Source organism: Monodon monoceros, unplaced genomic scaffold (genome assembly GCF_005190385.1).
Source record: "Monodon monoceros isolate NGI ecotype Baffin Bay Population unplaced genomic scaffold, NGI_Narwhal_1 Super_Scaffold_4, whole genome shotgun sequence".
Lineage (NCBI taxonomy): Eukaryota > Metazoa > Chordata > Mammalia > Artiodactyla > Monodontidae > Monodon > Monodon monoceros.
This window is the reverse complement of record NW_021703781.1, coordinates 55488905-55510277: the sequence shown is the minus strand read 5'-3', so window position 1 is coordinate 55510277 and position 21373 is coordinate 55488905. Positions and strand designations below refer to the sequence as shown.

The window sequence follows — 21373 nt, the reverse complement described above, 5'->3', positions numbered from 1 at the left end:
GCTTAGTTGCCCCGAGGCATGTGGGATCTTAATTCCCTGACCAGGGATCTTAATTCCCTGACCAGGGATCGAACCCATGTCCCCTGCTTTGGAAGGCAGATTCTTAACCACTGGGCCACCTGGGAAGTCCCATGTTTAAGTCTTTAAGCCATTTTGAGTTTATTTTTGCACAAGTTGTGAGGGTATATTCTAACTTCTTTGATTTACATGCAGCACCACTTGCTGAAGAGACTTTCTTTTTCCCATTTTATATTCTTGTCTCCTTTGTTGAAGATTAATTGACCATAGATGTATGGGGTTTTTTCTGGGCTCTCTATTCTGTTCCATTAATCCATATGCCTGTTTTTATGCCAATACCACACTGTTTTGATTACTGTAGCTTTGTAGTATTGTCTGAAGTCTGGGAGGGTTATGCCTCCTACTTTGTTCTTTTTCCTCAGGATTGCTTTGGCAATTCTGGGTCTTTTATAGTTCCATATAAATTTTAGGATTATTTGTTCTAGTTCTGTGAAAAATATCATGGGTAATTTGATAGGGATCACATTAAATCTGTAGATTGCTTTGGGCAGTGTTGCCATTTTAAAAATATTAATTCTTCTAATCCAAGAGTATGAGATAACTTTCCATTTCTTTGAATCATCTTTAATATCTTTTATCAATGTTTTGTAGTTCTCAGCATATAAGTTTTTCACCTCTTTGGTGAGGTTTATTCCTAAGGTTTTTTTGTTTTGTTTTCTGATGTAATTTCAAAAGGGACTGTTTGCTTACATTTCTGATATTTTTAGTGTAAAGAAATGCAACCAATTTCTGTGTGCTAATCTTGTATCCTGCTACCTTGCTGAATTTGTTTATCAGTTGTAGTAGTTTTTGTGTGGAGTCTTTAGGGTTTTCTATATATAGTATCATGTCATCTGCATATAATGACAATTTTACCTCTTCTTTACCTATTTGAATACCTTTTTTTTATTTCTTGTCTGATGGCTGTGGCTAAGACTTCCAATACTGTGTTGAAGAGAAGTGGTGAGAATGGGCACCCTTGTCTTGTTCCAGATTTTAGCAGGAAGGCTTTCAGCTTTTCACCATTGAGTATTATATTGGCTGTGGGTTTGTCATAAATAGCTTTTATTATGTTGAGATATGTTCCCTCTACACCCATTTTCGTAAGGGTTTTTATCATGAATGGATGTTGCATTTTATCAAATGCTTTTTCTGTGTCTATTGAGATGATCATGTGGTCTTTGTCCTTTCTTCTTTTTTTTTTTTTTTTTTAATATTTATTTATTTATTTGGCTGTGCCAGGTCTTAGTTGCAGCATGCGGGACCTAGTTCCCTGACCAGGGATCAGACCCGGGCCCCCTGCATTGGGAGCACGGAGTCTTAACCACTGGACCACCAGGGAAGTCCCTGTCCTTTCGTTTGTTGATGTGGTGTATGACACTGATTGATTAGTATGACACTGTTGAACCATCCTTGTGACCCTGGGATGAATACAACTTGGTCATGGCTTTATGTGTTGCTGGTTTCGGTTTGCTAATATTTTGCTGAGAATTTTTGTGTCTACATTCATCAAAGATGCTGGCCTGTAATTTTCTTTTTTGGTAGTGTCTTCATCTGGTTTTGGTATACGGGTAATGGTGGCTTCACAGAATGTCTTTGGGAGCGTTCAAAAGGAACTGAAGTTTTTATTAAATAGAAAGTATGCAGTACTGAGATGATTTATATACAGTGGGAGGGTGGTCAATTAGGACTTTGGTAAGTAAGCATTTTTGTCATGGGGTAATTTTCCTTACAGTGCTGTTTTGTAATAAGTTTTACATGTTCATTTACATTCAGTGTGATAATCCATATTCCCCTAAAACCTCAAATGTAAAATAAGGCTTCCATACATGTATATATACATATATTCTGAATAATGCTTAATTTTCCTAGTATTGCTCCACATTAACATTTCATGTAGCAGATGGTAAGATTTAGTAGACTTCTAAGTATTTTTCTTTCTTAATTTTATTGAAGTATAGTTGATTTACAATGTTGTGTTAATTTCTGCTGTACAGCAAAGTGACTCAGTTATACATACACATATGCTTTTTCATATTCTTTTCCATTATGGTTTATCACATACTGAATATAGTTCCCCGAAATCTAAGTATTCTTAAACAGTAAAATATATTACATAATCTCTCCTGAAGTCAATCCTCAACAATTTCAACCTTTGACAAGGGACCCTAGCTAATATTAAAATACTATATGATTCAAGCTCAAAAATTCCTTAAAATTACTAGCTATACTTGACACCTAAAATATTCTAAGGCCATATAAATCCACCTGTATTCTTTTTTTTTTTAAGGCACTGACGAGTACAATTTTTAAAAATATTTATTTATTTATTTGGTTGTGCTGGGTCTTAGTTGCAGCTCACAGGCTCCTTAGTTGCAGCACATGTGCTCCTTAGTTGCGGCCAGCAGGCTCCTTAGTTGTGCCTCACAGGCTCCTTAGTCGTGGCTCGCGGGCTCCTTAGTTGCAGCTCACAGGCTCCTAAGTTGTGGCTTGCTGGCTCCTTAGTTGTGGTATGCAAACTCTTAGTTGTGGCATGCTTCTGGGATCTAGTTCCCTGACCAGGGATCGAACCCGGCCCCCCTGCATTGGGAGCGCAGAGTCTTAACCACTGCACCACCAGGGAAGTCCCAACCTATATTCTTATTGTTAGAATTTCTCTTCTTCTTTAATGTCTAAAGAAAATAAAGGATCTGAATTACTCAGCTATTTTTAAGCACTTTCTATTGCTCAGTCTCATTTAATAGTACAGATTACGACTGCCATTTGCTGAGGATAAACAAATGATTACACAAAATACACCCACTGTTAATCAACAGAAATCCTCTTAATCACCTATTGACTTTCCAGGACAAAACAGTGGAATGATAGAAATGAAAATATGTTCAAACTAAACAGGTCCTCAAAGAATCTATTTAAATAATATTTACAGCATCTTCTTTACCACTAGTTTTTTTTTTTAATATTTATTTATTTATTTGGCTGCACTGGGTCTTAGTTGCAGCACGCAGGATCTTCAGTTGCAGCATGCAGGATCTTTTAGTTGCAGCATGTGAATTCTTAGTTGCAGCATGTGGGATCTAGCTCCCTGACCAGGGATCGACCCCATGTCCCTTCCACTGGGAGTGTGGTGGCTTAACCACTGAACCACCAGGGAAGTTTAAAATGTGTGGTTTGTAATGTCAATAATCAAACCACCCCAATGTTGCCATTTCCATGTGAGATACTGAGGATAATACAACATATTCAGCAACAACTCTATGGCTCTTCCTTTTCTATTGTCACAGAATTTTTACTTCGAAGGTGCTTCAAATTCACTAAACATTTGTGATAATTTCAAAGAAAAAATACTATGAAACTATTAGTAAGTCACTTCCTTAAACATGTTCAGCAATATTAGTAGAAATGAGTATTCCTACTGGGACAACCACTTTGAAGAATTACTTGAACTATATCTTTTAAAGTTAAAAATACACTTTCTCTATGACCCAGCAATTCCACTCTTAGGCATTAAGCCAAGAGAAATAAAAATCCATGTCCACAAAAAGACATACAAACTGTATACTGTAGCTTTATTCATAGTAGACAAAAATAGGAACAATCCAAATGTCTACCAATAGATGAATGGAAAAACAAATTGTAGTATATTAATGCAATGGAATTTATTTAGCAATAAAAAAGAATAAGTTACAGATAAACATAACAAAATGGATAAATCTCAAAAACATTATGCTGATCAAGAGGACACAGGGAATTCCCTGGCAGTCCAGTGGTTAGGACTCTGTGCTTCCACTGCAGGGGGCAGGGGTATGATCCCTGGTCAGGGAACTAAGATCCTGCATGCCGTGTGGCACGGCCAGAAAAAAAAAAAAAAAACAGACACGAAAGAATGTATACTCTGTGACTGCATTTATATAAGGTTCAGGTACGGGCAAATCTAATCTTCAGTGACAAATCAGAACAGTAATTGCATATGGGATATGGGTACTAACTGGGAGGGGATACAAAGGAACTTTCTCAGATTATGGAAATGCTCTATATCTTGAGAGTGAGGTTACACAAATGTATACATTTGTCAAATTCATCTACGGGTACACAAGATGTGTATATTTTACTGTATGTAATTTTTACATAAACAAAAATCTAAATAAGGCAAAACCCAAGCAAGAAAGATACAAATGTACTAAGATTGTTTTAATTCTAGTAGTGGAAACAGGGAAGACTAGACTTAAGTCTACATCTGCCAATTAGTCAATCAGCAATATTGAGCACCTGTGCACAATGAACCTGACATAGAACAAACTGTTGGATTAATAGAATAAAACCAGCATATAAGCCCATTTCTTCCATTTTTGCTACAGAGAACTTAATGATTTCTCCGAAGATAAGAAAAGAAAAATAAACATTCATACTTATAGCAATGTTGGGGAAAGCAAAATTTTCTCAATACCTGAACCAAGTGTAGGCTTTGCTATGATACAGAACTGGGCTGTAAGGTATGAAAAAAAAAAAAGATTTAATTCAACAGTGTACTGTTTTATACCAAGGTGAAACATTATTTGCTGAAAGCTTCCAAACCTAGTCCTCTGTGCAGTTTTCTGATAATATAGAACCCATTTCTCTTCCGGACCCTGTTCTAAGTGAAACAGGAAGGAAGGGGGCAGGGCACAACCTTTAAAAGAATGACATAGCCACAGGATATGACAAAAAATGGTTAGAACTAACTAGATCCAAGATGGTGGAAGAGTCAACTACCCGTAGACCTTGAGCTTCATTATACACTCATTGTACTACATTAGCATGCTAAATGACACACCCACCAGTGCCATGACAGTTCTGAAGCTAACCATAAAAGACCAAAAAGTGGGCAGTAGCCCAACTCCTGGAAATCCCTGCCCCTTCACCTGAAATAGTTGGAATAATCCTCCCACACATTAGCCTATGAAGTTAACCAGCCCATAAAAACTAATCAAGCCATATTTCAGGGCCTCTCACCTTCTGAGATGCCCCACACTCTGTCTGTGGAGTGTGTCTTCTCTATAAATAAATCCACTTCTTACCTATCACTTTGTCTCTCATTGAATTCTTTCTGTGATGAGACATAAAGAACCTGAGCTTCATTAAGTCCTGAGACCAGGTGTGTAACCTCAATTAAAAGACAGTGGGTTTAAGTCTCTATCTGAGTTGCATGGTTTCATAAGGACTTAATAAAAGTCAACTCATACCCTAACAACAACCCTATGAGATAGATACTATTATCATCCCTACTTAACTGATAAGGAAACTGAGGTATAGAGAAGTCAAGTACGTACCCAACGTTACATGTAGACAGAGCCAGGCTCAAATCTCAAGCAGTCTGGTGCCAGGGTGAAACTGAGCAGAACCCTACAGGGCCCTCCCTGGTACAAAAGCCTTTTTCTTGTTTGCAGGAAAAAAAGCCTTCAGCTTCCTAGACCTTCCCTGAGTTCCAATGGGCAGATTCAAACAGTTACTAATTAAGTGAGGAAATGAAGAAACAAAGGAAAGGAGTCAAGAAAGGATAGTGCAGCAATGGGGCAGGGTCCTTGTTCCTCTTCAAGGGATATACATAACAATCTGATACACATCTCTGAGTTTCATCTACAGGAACTAAGGCCCCCCCACCCAGGGGGAAGATGGTAACTTCAAGCTAAGCAACTACCACATGGACCCAAGACTGGTTGGAACCAGAAGGCTAATGATTGAGATTCCTGAAACACCACCCTGTTATCACACTACCAACCAATCTGAGAAAGGTCACACACCCTGCAGTCCTCCCCACCAAATTTTGAGCAAGAGCTGCCCATTCTCCTTGCTTTGCCCTTGTAATAAACCTTTTTCTGCTCCAAATTCTGACAGTTCAGTTTGTTTGGCCTTACTGTGCGTAAGATACAAGAACTTGGGTTTGACCAGGGCTCTTAACCACCACACCATATACTGGCCTCTGGGCTTCTTTCCTAAGATGTTTTTTAAGCATCTCTTTTCTGCCTATGTCACACAATTTCACTCCTGCAATACAATTCAAGGCCCACACACCAATTTATTCTGAATTTTTCAGCAAAAATCTCTAAATCAATTTGTCTCCAATATACTCCAGAAGTACAGTAATTTATAAGGGGACTCAATATTTTAAAAAATAGATATTTGTTGATTTTTTTGATTAAGACTAAATAAAGCCCTGACAGTGATGGTAATTTTGTTCACAAATGTTTCCTACTGGCCTTAGATTCAAAATTGTTTTAGGCTGAAAGAAATTTTGAATTGTTCTTCATATCTTAGTGTCCAAGTCAGATGATTTTGACTTGTACAATTTTTAGTTGCACATGATTATCTTTACCACTTACCTAACATAGTTCAAATCATCAGTTTTTATTGAGCCCCAACTACTAAAAAGGAGGTCAATGGATAAGTGTAAGAGATTGCTTCTGCTTTCAAAGAATTTTCTAGCCTAACATTTCTCATATTAAGCTAGGATACAATAACTACTAGGATCTATTGAATTCCCACCCCACATTCCAGGGTGGGGAGAAGCATGTGGGTGGCAATGTAGTGTCTTCCTATTGTTTGAATTTGCATTTCCCCAATGTCTAAACATATAGAGGATCTTTTCATGTGCTTATTTGCTGTCTGTGTATCTTTTTTTGGTATTATATCCATTCAAATTTTTTGCTCATTAATCGCCCTTTTTTATTGGGTAGTTTATCTTATTATTTATTGTTTTGTGAGAGTTCTGAATTCAAGTCTTTCATCAAATATGTATTTTACAAATATTTTCTTCTAGTCAGTGCCTTACTTGTTCATTTTCTAAACAGTATCTTTTTAAAAATCAGACGTTTTAAACTGTGATTAAGTCCAACTTATTTTTTTTTATGGTTCATGTTTTTTGTCTTCTCGAAAAAATATTTTCTAATGTGAAGTCACAACGAATTTTTTTCTCACTCATTTTCTTCTAGTAGTTTTATAATTTTAGCTCATATTTAGGTCTACAATCCAGTTTGAGTTAATTTTTGAATATGGTGCAATATATCTAGTCAAGGTTCATTATTTTGCATATAGATGTCCAACTGTTCCAGCATGATTTGTTAAAAACACTGAGACCAATGCTTTTAATATAATAGAGCACAAGAAGTTCATTGATATATTTCAGATTCTATACTACAACTAATCTTTAAGAAATCACAACTACCCGAAAAGGATATTAAAACACTTCTATGTTTTCAAACTATGTATCTGTGTGAGGCTGGAATTCTACATGTATTACAAGCAAAACACCACATGACAACTTACTGAATGCAGAAGCAGACATGAGAATCCAGCTGTCTTATTAATCCAGACATTAAAGAGACTGTAAAAATGTAATACAATGCTAGTCTTAAATTTTTGTTTTAGAAAATAGGTTTTTTTAAATAAAAACATTCATATGCATTAACATATAATGGATTTATTGTAGCTATTTTAGTCAGTTATTTTTAATGAATAAATTAGTATTTAAATTTTTCTCAGTTCTGATTTCAAATATAATAAATATCAATAGATATACCCCATATAAACAAAACCACTTTGGAGTCCTCAATAATTTTTAAGAGTGCAAAGGAGTCCTGACATCAAAACCAAACTGCCCACATCTCTTTCCTCAATTACTGAAATTATCTTTATGATAGCTAGAGTAATACAACTAAATGCAAATCTGATCAGGTCAAACTTGTGTTTAAATACTTTCAACAGGAAATTCTCTGGTGGCACAGTGGTTAAGAAGCCGCCAGCCAATGCAGGGGACACGGGTTCGAGCCCTGGTCCGGGAAGATCCCACATGCCGCAGAGCAACTAAGTCTGTGCGCCACAACTACTGAGCCTGCACCCTAGAGCCCACGAGCCACAACTACTGAAGTCCATGTGCCTAGAGCCCAGGCTCCGCAACAAGAGAAGCCACCACAATGAGAAGTCCGCGCACCGCATGGAAGAACAGCCCCTGCCTGCCGCAACTAGGGAAAGCCCACGTACAGCAACGAAGACCCAATGCAGCCAAAAATAAATAAATAAAATAAATAAATTTATTTTAAAAAATACTTTCAACAGCTTAGTACTCTTAGCATCAAGATGAAACATTCAATGGCCGACAAATCCTGCCATGATCAAGCTTCCCCAGTCTTCCCTAACTCTATTCTCCTCATTCTCTGAAATGATGTTTCTTTTTTTTTTTTTTTTTTTTTCCAGCAGAGTCCTTAAATGCACAAAACCCCACCTGTCCTCAGGGCCTTTGAAGTGGCCTGAAATGTTCTCCCCCACCTCCTTTTTTGCCTAATCCCTACTCATCATTCAGTTCTTAACTCAAACCTTGATTACCTGATCTTCCTTACCCCCACCCTCAGGTTAAATCAGGTTCCTCTTTAATATATTCTTATGGCTCCCTGCACATTTCTGTTAGGGTAACCACTGACCGAAACTGCCTGCCCTGGCCAGGCCGGATAGTAACCACTTGCATGAGGTACCTTACAACAGGAGATCCTGGTAAAGAATGCAGAAACTGACAAGCTATCAACAACCATAAGAATTAGGGAAAGGTCAAAAGGAGAGAGGAGATGCCAGTCCATATGTCCTACCAACCTCCCAGAATCCTTCCTACTGGAATCCATCTTGGCTGCGTGATGCGCGCGCCACCAGGAAGCACCCTGAGTCAGAATGATTGGCCAGAGACAACCCGGAAACTAACCCCATTACCATAAAACCTGAGACTGCAAGCCATGTGGCAGAGCAGTTCTCCTGGGTTCCCTTACCCTGCTGCTCTCTGCCCGGGCACCCCTTCCCAAAATGTCTCTTGCTTTGTCAGCACGTGTGTCTCCCCAGACAAGTGTTAGACAAGAGCCCACTCTCAGGCCCTAGAAGGGGTCCCCCTTCCTGCAACATTTCCTTAATAGAACTTATTAGTTTGGGGGATTTGGGGGTTATGTAATTTAAATAGTAATTTAATGTAAGGCCAGACACCATAAAACTCTTAGAGGAAAACAAAGAACACTCTACGACATAAATCACAGCAAGATCCTTTTTAACCCACCTCCTAGAAAAATGGAATTAAAAACAAAAATAAACAAATGGGACCTAATGAAACTTAAAAGCTTTTGCACAGCAAAGGAAACCATAAACAAGACGAAAAGACAACCCTCAGAATGGGAGAAAATATTTGCCAACGAAGCAACTAACAAAGGATTAATCTCCAAACTATATAAGCAGCTCATGCAGCTCAATATCAAAAAAACAAACAACCCAATCCAAAAATGGGCAGAAGACCTAAACAGACATTTCTCCAAAGAAGATATACAGATTGCCAACAAACACATGAAAGGATGCTCAACATCACTAATCATTAGAGAAATGCAAATCAAAACTACAATGAGGTATCACCTCATACCAGTCAGAATGGCCATCATCAAAAAACCTACGAACAATAAATGCTGGAAAGCGTGTGGAGAAAAGGGAACCTTCTTGCACTGTTGGTGGGAATGTAAATTGATACAGCCACTATGGAGAACAGTATGGAGGTTCCTTAAAAAACTAAAAATAGAACTACCATGTGACCCAGCAATCCCACTACTGGGCATATACCCTGAGAAAACCATAACAAAAAGAGTCACGTACCACAATGTTCATTGCAGCACTATTTACAACAGCCAGGACATGGAAGCAACCTAAGTGTCCATCAACAGATGAATGGATAAAGAAGATGTGGCATGTATATACAATGGAATATTACTCAGCCATAAAAAGAAATGAAATTGAGTTATCTGTACTGAGGTGGATGGACCTAGAGACTGTCATACAGAGTGAAGTAAGTTAGAAAGAGAAGAACAAATACTGTATGCTAACACATATATATGGAATCTAAAAAAAAAAAAAGGTTCTGAAGAACCCAGAAACAGGACAGGAATAAAGACGCAGACATAAAGAATGGACTTGAGGGCACGGGGAGTGGGTAGGGTAAGCTGGGACGAAGTGAGAGAGTGGCATGGACATATATACACTACCAAACGTAAAACAGGTAGCTAGTGGGAAGCAGCCTCATAGCACAGGGAGGTCAGCTCAGTGCTCTGAGACCACCTAGAGGGGTGGGATAGGGAGGGTGGGAGAGAGACGCAAGAGCGAGGGGATATGGGGATATAAGTATATGTAGAGCTGATTCACTTTGTTATACAGCAGAAACTAACACAACAATGTAAAGCAATTATACTCCAATAAAGATGTTAAAAAAATAAACAGTAATTTAATAGCTTAAGATAATATAAATATAATAATCATAATATGTAAAACTTATAAATAAAACTTTGCCTATATGTCATGAGTACTTTTCTAAGTTCAGTAGTTCTCATCAGATTCTCAAAGGAGTACATGACCCCTGTGTACTGAAGAATTACTCTTACCCAAAGACAGGCCTGGTCTTTCCCCTTGGTTACTGGCAGGTGGTATCCCCCTGGAACTTCTTACCTAACAGAACTTTGACTGGGGGCTTTGGCCACAGGACAAATGTGATTCATGATGGGGGCTTTGAGCCACACTCAGTTCCAATCCTAAGAAGGAACAGAGACTAAAAGCATTAGTGTAACCTACAGGAGGGGCTAGAGACTAAAAGTCAGCCATGTGAGCAGCCTGTAATTGAGCCGCAATAAAAACTCTGTACACAAAAAGCTTGGGTGAGTTTCCCTGATTCACAATATCCTGTGTGTACTGTCACATACAGTGGCCCAGAGGAAGTAATGCCATCCATGATTCCATGGGGAGAGGATGACAGGAATTTCTACATTTGGTTCCCTCCAGATTCTATCCTGTATGTCTCGTTTTTTGCTAATTTTAACCTGTATCCTCTCCCTGTAATAAACTGTGAATATAACAGCTTTCAGTGAGTTCTGAGTCCTTTCTAGTGAGTTACCAAACCTGAGGCAGGGCGGTGGGGGGGGCCCTCCTTACAACTGGTATCTGAAGGAGGGAAGTCTTATAGGGACTGTTATCTCAGACTGCAGTCTGGTGAAACTCATTGCAACACCATTAAGATTTTAAAAAACCAAAAAGCTAGACTGAGTTCCTTGAGAGCCAAAACTTCATCAATATGACATATAGTAAAAAACAAACAAACAAAAATACTATGTTTGAAATAAATTGATACTCTCAGGATATCAATATTCTCTAACATTAACAGCAATAATATCAATGACAATGAAGATAAGGATGATAACAGCAACTATTTACTGCATGCCCTTACTATAGTCTCCACTTACAGATGAATTTAGGGTGAAAATGACTTGCTCAAGATCATACCACTAGTGACAGACAGTATATAAGCTCTGATTTAACTAATTTTAAAGCCTATGCCCTTCACCATATTGTATCTCATAAGACAAGCAAAGGAAGTTTTGCAAAGGACAAATATCCAGCATCATCATCACTAAAATACTTACATTAAAGTAAGTATTTTCATTAAAGCCAAGTAACTGGGGACTTTCCTGGTGATGCAGTGGTTAAGAATCTACCTGTCAATGCAGGGGACACGGGTTCAAGCTCTGGTCTGGGAAAATCCCTCATGGCATGGAGCAACTAAGCCCATGCACCACAACTACTGAGCCTGTGCTCTAGAGCCCACATGCCACAACTACTGAAGCCCACGCACCACAACTACTGAAGCCCGTGTGCCTAGAGCCCGTGCTCTGCAACAAGAGAAGCCACTGCAATGAGAAGCCTGCACACCACGAAGAGTAGCCCCCGCTCACCACAACTAGAAAACGCCTGCGTGCAGCAACGAAGACCCACTGCAGCCATAATAAATAAATAAATTTATTTAAAAAAACCCAAAAGAACATATACAAACACATACATATATAATAGTATAGTAGCCAGGAGACACTCTGAATTGAGCACTTTATATTTTTAGTAATCACAAGAAAAACACAAGAAGGTGCCCAGGCAACTGGTTGTAATTAATTGATTGATTAATTGGCTTTATGTAGGTCCAGAGCAAACATTACATATTGAATGCTATTAATTAATTATTGATATTATTAATAAATGCTATTTATTATTATTATTTATTCACTATCATACTTCTACTAGGTATGAAAACCAACAAGTCAAGTTGCGCTATGTCAATTTTGGCAAACCAATCATGATAATAAAAATGTCTCAAGAGTGGATGGATCTGGATCTACATTATAAATTAGAGAACTGAGTGATGTGAAATATAGGCAACATGAAGGAGAAAAGTGAACGTAAGTAAAGGATGGGAAAGAAGGAGAGACACACCAATTAATTAGACACACATACTAATGACCACAAATAACCCACAGAGACAGAGAAAGTACCTGGAAAGCTGTGAGTGCGCCAGTCCCTGGGTTATACAGGCATCGCAGCGAAGGCATGCTGTCCGCCAGGCTGGAGCAGCCCAGCCACAGAGACCTGGGCATAGAGCACTGCAGAGAGAGGACAACTATGAGATGGGACAGTATGAGACAGGATGGCACAGATTACAGGAATTTTCAAGGCTTGGCTAAATACAATATTCCAGTTGCAGCTTGCCTTTATGATAGACACATCTTCAAGAAACATACTACTAACTAGTTCTAACCCCAGAGGGAAACTCAAAAGGGACACTAGTGGCCAAAAAGCAAGAAAAAAAAGTTATAGGTCAAGAAGCCAAATATTTAATAAAAATTTTTATCCCTGTTCGCCTTCCATGTATGAATCTAAAGGAAATCTACTTCTTTTTTCTTTTTTTGCGGTACGTGGGCCTCTCACTGTTGTGGCCTCTACCATTGTGGAGCACAGGCTCCAGACGCACAGGCTCAGCGGCCATGGCTCACGGGCCCAGCCGCTCCGCGGCATGTGGGATCTTCCCAGATCGGGGCACGAACCCGGGTCCCCTGCCTCGGCAGGCGGACTCTCAACCACTGCACCACCAGGGAAGCCCAGGAAATCTACTTCTTAACCCAATTAATCAACTCTTTTCCTCTACACACCTCAACTCATCTCCCATAAACTCACCACAGAGTGAAATATTGTGCAGACTAAGCAGAAAAAAGGAATTATTCATGGTAGCATTTCAATATTAGAAATGGTAACTTAGAAGACAAAATATAACAGGAAAGTTAAAGTTTTTTTTTAGAAGGTGGGGAGAAGGAAAAGATAAAGTATTATACCCCTACCGCTTTGACAGCAACTAACTCTGCACAGTTTGCATATGTTTTATGTGTCTTGTTAGTCTGCTATTAACCAAAATGCATAGTCACCATAGCAGCTGCCTCTTCATCTTTCCAGATGGATTAAGGGGGGTGGGAATATTGGAGGGAGGAGGCAGGAAGCAATCCAAACAGAAGGGAAAACAACAAGAAAGAAAGAAGCAGAGACAGGGACAGAAAAAGAGGAAAAAAAGAGAACCCCAAAAGCTGCTGGTCCTAAAACCTTCTAAAAAAACAAAAACAAATGTGTAAGTGTGAATATACATATAGTGTATTCAGTAGCAAACAAACAAAAAACAAGGTAGAAATTATGAGTTCTAGTAGTACTAATTAAACAATATTAGTGGTACTCCTCCTGTAGCTTTATGAAACACTGTATCTTTTAGAAGAATTTTTACAATCTTTAGGTTTCCCTCAATGTATCCCAGGCTTAAGCTCTGTCCATCAACTTGGGTGCTATTACAGTCTAATAATACTAAAAAACTAAATACCTGATCACAGCACATATAAAAACAGAAAAATATTTTGAAATATAACAGTCAGTACACATAATACTAAACTTTATAAGTTTTGAAATATTTACTATCATCGTGGGACTTTTTTTCTTCTTAAAACACTTTAGTTGGAGAAATATTAAGGAAACAAAATATGGTATTCATTGTTCACACTATCTATAACTGATATAAGGACAGTATGCTGCAAAGTACTCCAAAAAACGGTGGGCCAATAATTTATTACAACTGAAGTCTGTTAATCAACTGAATGAGTTTACCAGCTTTTAAAAAGCATACACAGCATGTTTTTAAATGCCTGAAACATGTTTTCTACTACCTGAAAGAATCAGAAAAAGAGATTGAAATGTTGCAACAAGGGGCCTGCAGTGCTTTAAGGAGAATATAGTATCTAATACCCATGAGGTTCAACAGCACAAATTCATTTTCACAAAGAACACTGAAAATCTTGACTCCTCCCCCTATTTGGCTGCCTGGAAAAAGCCACAGTTCCTCTTCACTGATAGAAGGCCCTGCAGGCAAAGGGCTGGCCTTAGCATTTACTATATGAAAGCTGAAAGACAAAATCTCCTAAACTCAGGTCCCAGTTGGTCAACTTCTAAGAGTAAAAGAAGCTATAATAATGAACAATAAAAAGATTGCTGCATTGAGAGTTTATGTATCCTTAAGCCATAGAATAGAAGAATTCCCTTTTCACTACTATATCAACTAAAAAATTCAGGCCAAGAGAACTATAGTATTCCACAGGCCATGTAATACATTCACACTCTACCTATACAAATTCAATGACTGGCTCTTAAGAATTCCAATTTAGGGACTTCCCTGGTGGTCCAGTGGTTAAGAATCTGTCTTGCAATGCAGGGGACGCCAGTTCGAGCCCTGGTCAGGGAACTAAGATCCCACATGCTGTGGGGCAACTGAGCCCATGCACCACAACTACAGAGAGGCCTGCGTGCCGCAAAGAAGGATCCCCCATGCCACAACTAAGACCTGATGCAGCCAATAAATAAATTTAAAAAGAAGAATCCCAATTTAGTTCACTCACTTTAAAAATGAAACTCCCACTGTCACATAGGATAATCATATCTGCCTACCCTTACTGCACAAGGTTTTGGTAAAATTAAAATAAGGGATCTAAAAACTTCAAGTACAGGGACTTTCCTGGTGCTCCACTGGCTAAGACTCCACACTTCCAATGCAGGGGGCCTGGGTTCAATCCCTGATCAGGGAACTAGATTCCATATGCCGCAACTAAGAGAACTGCATGCTGCAACTAAAGATCCCGCATGCCACAACTGAAGATCCTGCATGCCACAACTAAGACCCAGTGCAGCCAAATAAATAAATATTAAAGAAAAAAACTTCAAGTACAAAAGAAAAAATATAAAGTGCCATCATTACCAAGAACAGGCTTCCATGAATGCCACTTGCATTTCAAAATGTTCTGGGAAGCCATTATGAACTGCAGATCATTGAATCAATAAATTCATCCATTAATCAAATATTTAGTGTTCATTAGCAGAACAGACACAAGTGGAGTACAAGGAGAGGAGAAACAAAATTTATCAGGCATAAATTGTTTGCCAGTCATTGTGCTAGATCCTTAAAAACATTATTTCACTTAATCATTACAATCCTGTCAAAGAATTATTAGTATTTTCACTTTAACAGGAGAGTAAACTCAAGTTCAGAGAAGTTGCAGTGACTAAGTGTCAGTGGCAGAAATAAGACCACAATGTGTTTGTCTCCCCAAATCCACACTTACCACTATAAAGACCTATTCTCAAGTAGTTTACACTCTATTTGAGGGAGATAAATTAACACAAACAGTAACTACAAGGAAAAATACAATAACATACTAAACTGTGTTAGACAATAGCTGCTATATAAGTTTAGTTAAAATTTCTAATTTTTAAAAAGTTCAGACACAGTCTTTAATTTTATTGTAGCACTTGTTACTGTATGTAAATTAATTATATGTTTGCCTCCTCTATCATAATGTATTTCTCAGATATGAGTCATGTCTTTTTTTTTTTAATCTCCAGTATGTGGTCATAGTAGATGGTCAATAAATGTGCTCTTAATAGCAAGTGATCATTGAAAGCTACATATCAAAGAAAAGTAAGGAAACAGTTTTTGCTTATAGAACAGTGAGAATACTGATAAAATAACACTGTTTATTTTACTGAGACTGATCTTACCAGGCTGAAAGGTATGCGTTTTGGATAAATCTCTTTCGCAATTCATTATCTTACTCACCTGTAAAACAATCTAGTAAATAAAAAAGATCCAGAGAGGTTAAATAAATTACCAAAAGTGAATGGGTACCACGCAAGTGGTAAATATGGGATTCAAACTAGATATCTGACTACCTAGAATAACACCACGTAAAAATGGCACTTAAGGATTTCCCTGGTGGTCCAGTGGTTAAGACTCTGTGCTTCCACTGCAGGGAACATGAGTTCAATCCCTGCTTGGGGAAGTTCCGCACGTCGCCACGGTATGGCCAAAAAAAAAAAGGCACTTAAAAAGTCACACATGGAGTTCGTTCATTTATTAAAAAATGTGGAGCCAAAGGTGGTTTAGGGGCACTGGACTGACTCAGAAACTAAAGAAAAGGAGTCCCACCCAAGTGGCCATGTTAATCATCAAAGTAATGGGCAAAGAGAAGACAAACTTACATAAAGAGAAAGATCAACAGGACTTACTGACTGACGAAAGGAACAAAGAAAGATGAGTCAGAAATAACCCAAGATTTCAAATGAATGACTGGAAGAATGGTGGTAGCACTGACAGACACATGTAAATTGAAAACCACCTGTGGGTTTCGGGGTGTTGGGGTGGGGGTGGAGTAGATAAGCTCAGAAATCATAAACATAACATGATAATAAACCTCTAGTATGTGAGTAAAAATATGGCATGAAAGCATGGGTATAAACCTGTAAGCATTACATAGATGTGGGAAACACTGGCTTCTGTATAAACTACAATGCACTAGGTTAAAAGCATTTGCTGTAAAAATACTAGCGAGATTTTTTTTAATATGAAAAATAAAATTCGATTCCTCTTCTCCCTCATCTCCTTTCCTAACTGAAAAATGAACTTCAACAGCCATTAAGTGAATACAAGCTAAGTGGGCATCAAACTGAGTGGTATAAGTGGCAACGATGGCCCAATACAGGCTTTTGGAGTCCAACTGGTGTGAGAAAGGTGTCCCTGAGGGGTAAAAGCCCTGGCATAGAGTTTCAGAGCCCAAGTAGGGTGACAGAAAAAAACCTTTACAAGAGGGTGGCCTGGCATGGGGTTCAACAGCCCTAGTGGAGTGAGGAAAGCTTCTACATGGGGGACTGAAGTGGCCGTGAGCAGGATGATGAGCATGTCCATGTGACCGGGAAGGGCAGGGCAGTGAGGGTTTCCAAAGTGGGCAGAAGAAGACATTCATAGAGTGGAGGGATAGTGGACAGCACTGAATTCAGACCCAGTGGGGTGAGGGGCAGTGGCCCAGCAAAGAGTTTCAGACTCAGTAGGGAGAGAAGGGTGGAAGGGTTAGCCCAGTGCAAATAGATCCCAAAAGGGTAAGGAAGGCATTCATAAAGAGTATGGGGTGGGAAATGGAGCGAGAGCTATGTTGGCAATGGGAGATGAGTTATACAGGAAGATCCATCAAATGAGGGGTGGGGAAGGGCTTCCCTGGTGGTACAGTGGTTAAGAATCCGCCTGCCAATGCAGGGGACACGGGTTTGAGCCCTGGTCTGGGAAGATCCCACATGCCATGGAGCAACTAAGCCCGTGTGCCAAAACTACTGAGACTGTGATCTAGAGCCCATGAGACACAAATATTGAGCCCACGTGACACAACTTCTGAAGCCCGCATGCCTAGAGCTCATGCTCTGCAATGAGAAGCCACTGCAATGAGAAGCCTGCACACCGCAACGAAGAGTAGCCCCCACTTGCCACAACTAGAGAAAGCCCGCACACAGCAACAAAGACCAAACGCAGCCAAAAATAAATAAATAAAATAAATAAATTTATTTTTTAAAAAATTAGGGGGGTAGATCAAATATTGAGGATAATAAGAGCAAGGATCCTCATCAGAGAAGAGTTACAAATATAGAAAGGAAGAAAGCCAGAGTGAATACTATGCTGCTGAACTACAATTGAAGATGTTATGAATGCAAAGCTTCATAACAGAGACAGACAACTTCTAGGTAAGTGATGTATGTATATGTGTGTGTACACATACATACACAAACACACCCCCTGGCTCTATCAACTGGGAGGGTCTGGTAACAGTAACACCTTAATAGCAATGAGTACAGTTAATGATTCCAAATATCACTCTCCACTAAAAGGAACCAGAGCTCCTTAGAACATGGCTAATTCCAGGACTTGGGCAAGTAAAGTTTAAGATGACCTCAGAGTATCATCTTGTGGTACTCAAAAATGGTGAAGACATGGCAAGATGATACAGGGGCCAGTGCAAAAGGTTCTCACAGGCTAATTCTGCGACAAATTGAACATCAGAATAAATAATGATGATAATGGATTATAATACTGGCAGTCAAACTCTAACATGCCCCCTAGTCATCCCCACCTCCTGATATTCATAACACTTGTAAGTAATCCTGTCCCCTTGAGTGTGGGATAGCCTAATACCTTGCTTCTAGGCTATATAAGATTGAAACTTCTATCTTGCTAATAGACTCTACTGCCTTCTTGGCTTGCATGCTTTGATGAAGCAAGTAGTCATACTGGAGAGTTTCACATGGCAAGAAATGAGGGTGGCCTCCAGTCAACAGTCAGCTAGGAACTGAGTCTCCAATAACCCCTGAGGAAAGGAATTCTGCCAAAAACCACGTAAACTTGAAGTGGATCTTTCCCCAGTCAAGCCTTCAAATGAGACCTCAGCCCTGGCCAGTACCTTCATTATAGCCTTGTAGGAGATCTTAAAGAGGACCCAGGTCAGGCATGCCCACAAGTGCACACTGTGCAGTATGTATGTGACTAATCAACAGACTGAAATAGACTGACTGATCATGATGTGCATCTGTTTTCCACATAGTGATCTGTGGACTGGAGAGCTAGCAAGGAAGTTTGCACTTTACAAAAATTACAGTTAATAAACTCTGATAACTGAAATTTGAACCATGTTTTGGGGTACCCACTGGTGTTATTTAACTAAATTGTAGTAACTGAAATTTGTGCATATCAGAACCATGCAAAGTGAGGACTTCCAGTACATTCAATTTAAATAAAATAGAAACTCTAAGTAAAAGAACATTAGACCTCAGCTACTACAATAAGGAAGTAGCTGGTATCAAACTTACCCTCCCATCATAGACTGAAAGAAAAAGGGACAAAATACGTGAAACGTATATTTGAAAACATTGGACAACAGGCAGTACCAGACTGTAATCTCTGAAAGACAGGAAATAAATGAGGTGATCCTTAAAACTGTCCAAGTCTTAAACCTCAAAGCACTTTCTAGTCTGTGGCATGAGAAAGGGGACTCCAAGAAGAACAAAATAGGACCATTTATTGAGGAAACAGAGAACAGAATGTGAGGAGGCTAAATAGACTAGAATTGGTGAGTCAGAGTATTGGAGAAAGAATTATGCAGAAAAAAGCTCTAGATAACTGAACAGGGGACTCCTTAAAAGGTCTATTCCTAAACACTAAGTCCTGTCTGCATAAGGTGAAACTCCATAAGGCCAGGCAAAAAACCATGAAGGAGCTATAAGCTCAACAGCTCCTAGAACCCACACAGAGCTGGGGAACTTTTCTGTTCTGACCAGCCAGATTGCAGAAGCCTAACTGAACATGTGGGACATTGAGTAGGAGCCCCAGAAAGCTCACACCTCACTTGTAGGGATAAACTACACTAGTATAAAGGTTACACTAAACCTATCCTAATAAAGCTTAAAATCAAGTCACAGCAGCATCAAACTGCAAGAAGCTTAACTACTGGCCAAAATAAACTCAACACATTCTTTTAAAAAGACAACAAAATACAAACACTGAATCATGTAGCATTCATAATGTCTAATCTAAAATTACTAGATGAGGGAATTCCCTGGCGGTCCAATGGGTAGGACTCGGGTGTTTCCACCATGGGTCTGGGTTCAATCCCTGGCTGGGGAACTAAGATCCTTCAAGCCTCACAGCGTGGCCAAAAAATAATAATAATAAAAATAAAATAGGGCTTCCCTGGTGGCACAGTGGTTGAGAGTCCGCCTGCTGATGCAGGGGACACGGGTTCGTGCCCCGGTCTGGGAAGATCCCACATGCCGCAGAGTGGCTAGGCCTGTGAGCCATGGCTGCTGGGCCTGCGCCTCCAGAGCCTGTGCTCCGCAACGGGAGAGGCCACACCAGTGAGAGGCCCACGTACCACACACACACACACAAATAAAAAATAATAAGTAAAATAAAATTACTAGATGAGACAAGAAGCATTAAAATGTGTCCCATAATCAGGAGGAATATCAGTCAATAGAAACAGATCCAGAAATGACAGAGATAATGAAATTAGCAGGCCGGGCTTCCCTGGTAGCGCAGTGGTTAAGAACCCACCTGCCAACGCAGGGGACATGGGTTCAAGCCCTGGTCCGGGAAGATCCCACATGCCGCGGACCAACTAAGCCCGTGCACCACAACTACTGAGCCTGCGCTCTAGAGCCCATGAGCCACAACTACTGAGCCGGCGTGCCACAACTACTGAAGCCTGCACACCTAGAGCCCGTGCTCCGCAACAAGAGAAGCCGCCACAATGAGAAGCCTGCTCACCACAATGAAGAGTAGCCCCCCGCAAGAAGGAGGGATCAATAAGCCGTCTTCTCAGCTCTGCAGGAAGGCAAGCCCTCCCTCCCCGACCCTAGTCCCACCATCACTAACTGGAAACCTGGTCTCAGGCTAGGAACCCCCCCAGCCCCATCCTCACATTTCTCTGTCTATCCCAGAACCTCAGGAGCCTGCTCACTGTGACCAGCTAGCTCTACACGGGTGTGCGCAGGCAAGCAGGATGAGAAAGACGTGTGTGATTATATCACACAGGTGGACACCTCTATCGAGGTCCATTGGTTTAAAGGAACAAGGAAGGAGGAGGAGGGATGAGACTGTCACCCCCTCCCAGAAATAAAGTTTGTACCTTTGAGATTCCTTTTCGCCCTTGAAGTCAAACTAATAATTGTTTGGAGTACGGAGGTGTTTGCTGCTTTTCTTTGGTATTTTTTCTAATGCAATAAACTCATTTCTGCCTGCGGAAAAAAAAAGAGTAGCCCCCGCTCACTGAAACTAGAGAAAGCCTGCGCACAGCAACAAAGACCCAATGCAGCCAAAAATAAATAAATAAAAAAAAATTTTAATTTTTTTAAAATTAAAAAAAATGAAATTAGCAGGCCAAAACATTAAAATAGCTATTCTAACAATAGCTAGTCTAACAACAGCTATTCTATGATTCTAGAATCGTAGGATACAAAAAAGGAATGAAATAAAACTTCCAGAAAAGGAAAATACAATGTCTGAAATAGTAATTTCATGAGACGGGATTAACAGCTAACTACAACAATGTAGAAGAAT

General features: G+C 39.6%; 1 protein-coding gene across 9 annotated transcripts in view; it reads right to left on the bottom strand.

The window, feature by feature from the left end:
* The window catches only part of BTRC (beta-transducin repeat containing E3 ubiquitin protein ligase), a 182111-nt gene that overhangs the window by 117048 nt on the left and 43690 nt on the right, over nt 1–21373 (bottom strand). For 7 of the 9 annotated variants that reach the window (XR_003797006.1, XR_003797005.1, XM_029245096.1 and 4 more), the window contains exon 2: nt 12414–12521. The exons of the other annotated variants lie outside the window; for them this stretch is intronic. Coding sequence is in view for 5 of the 7 variants with exons in the window: in XM_029245096.1 (XP_029100929.1) it covers nt 12414–12521 (108 nt within the window). In the remaining 2 variants the exon portion in view is untranslated. The remainder of the gene's footprint in view (nt 1–12413; nt 12522–21373) is intronic. 9 annotated transcript variants of the gene reach the window in all.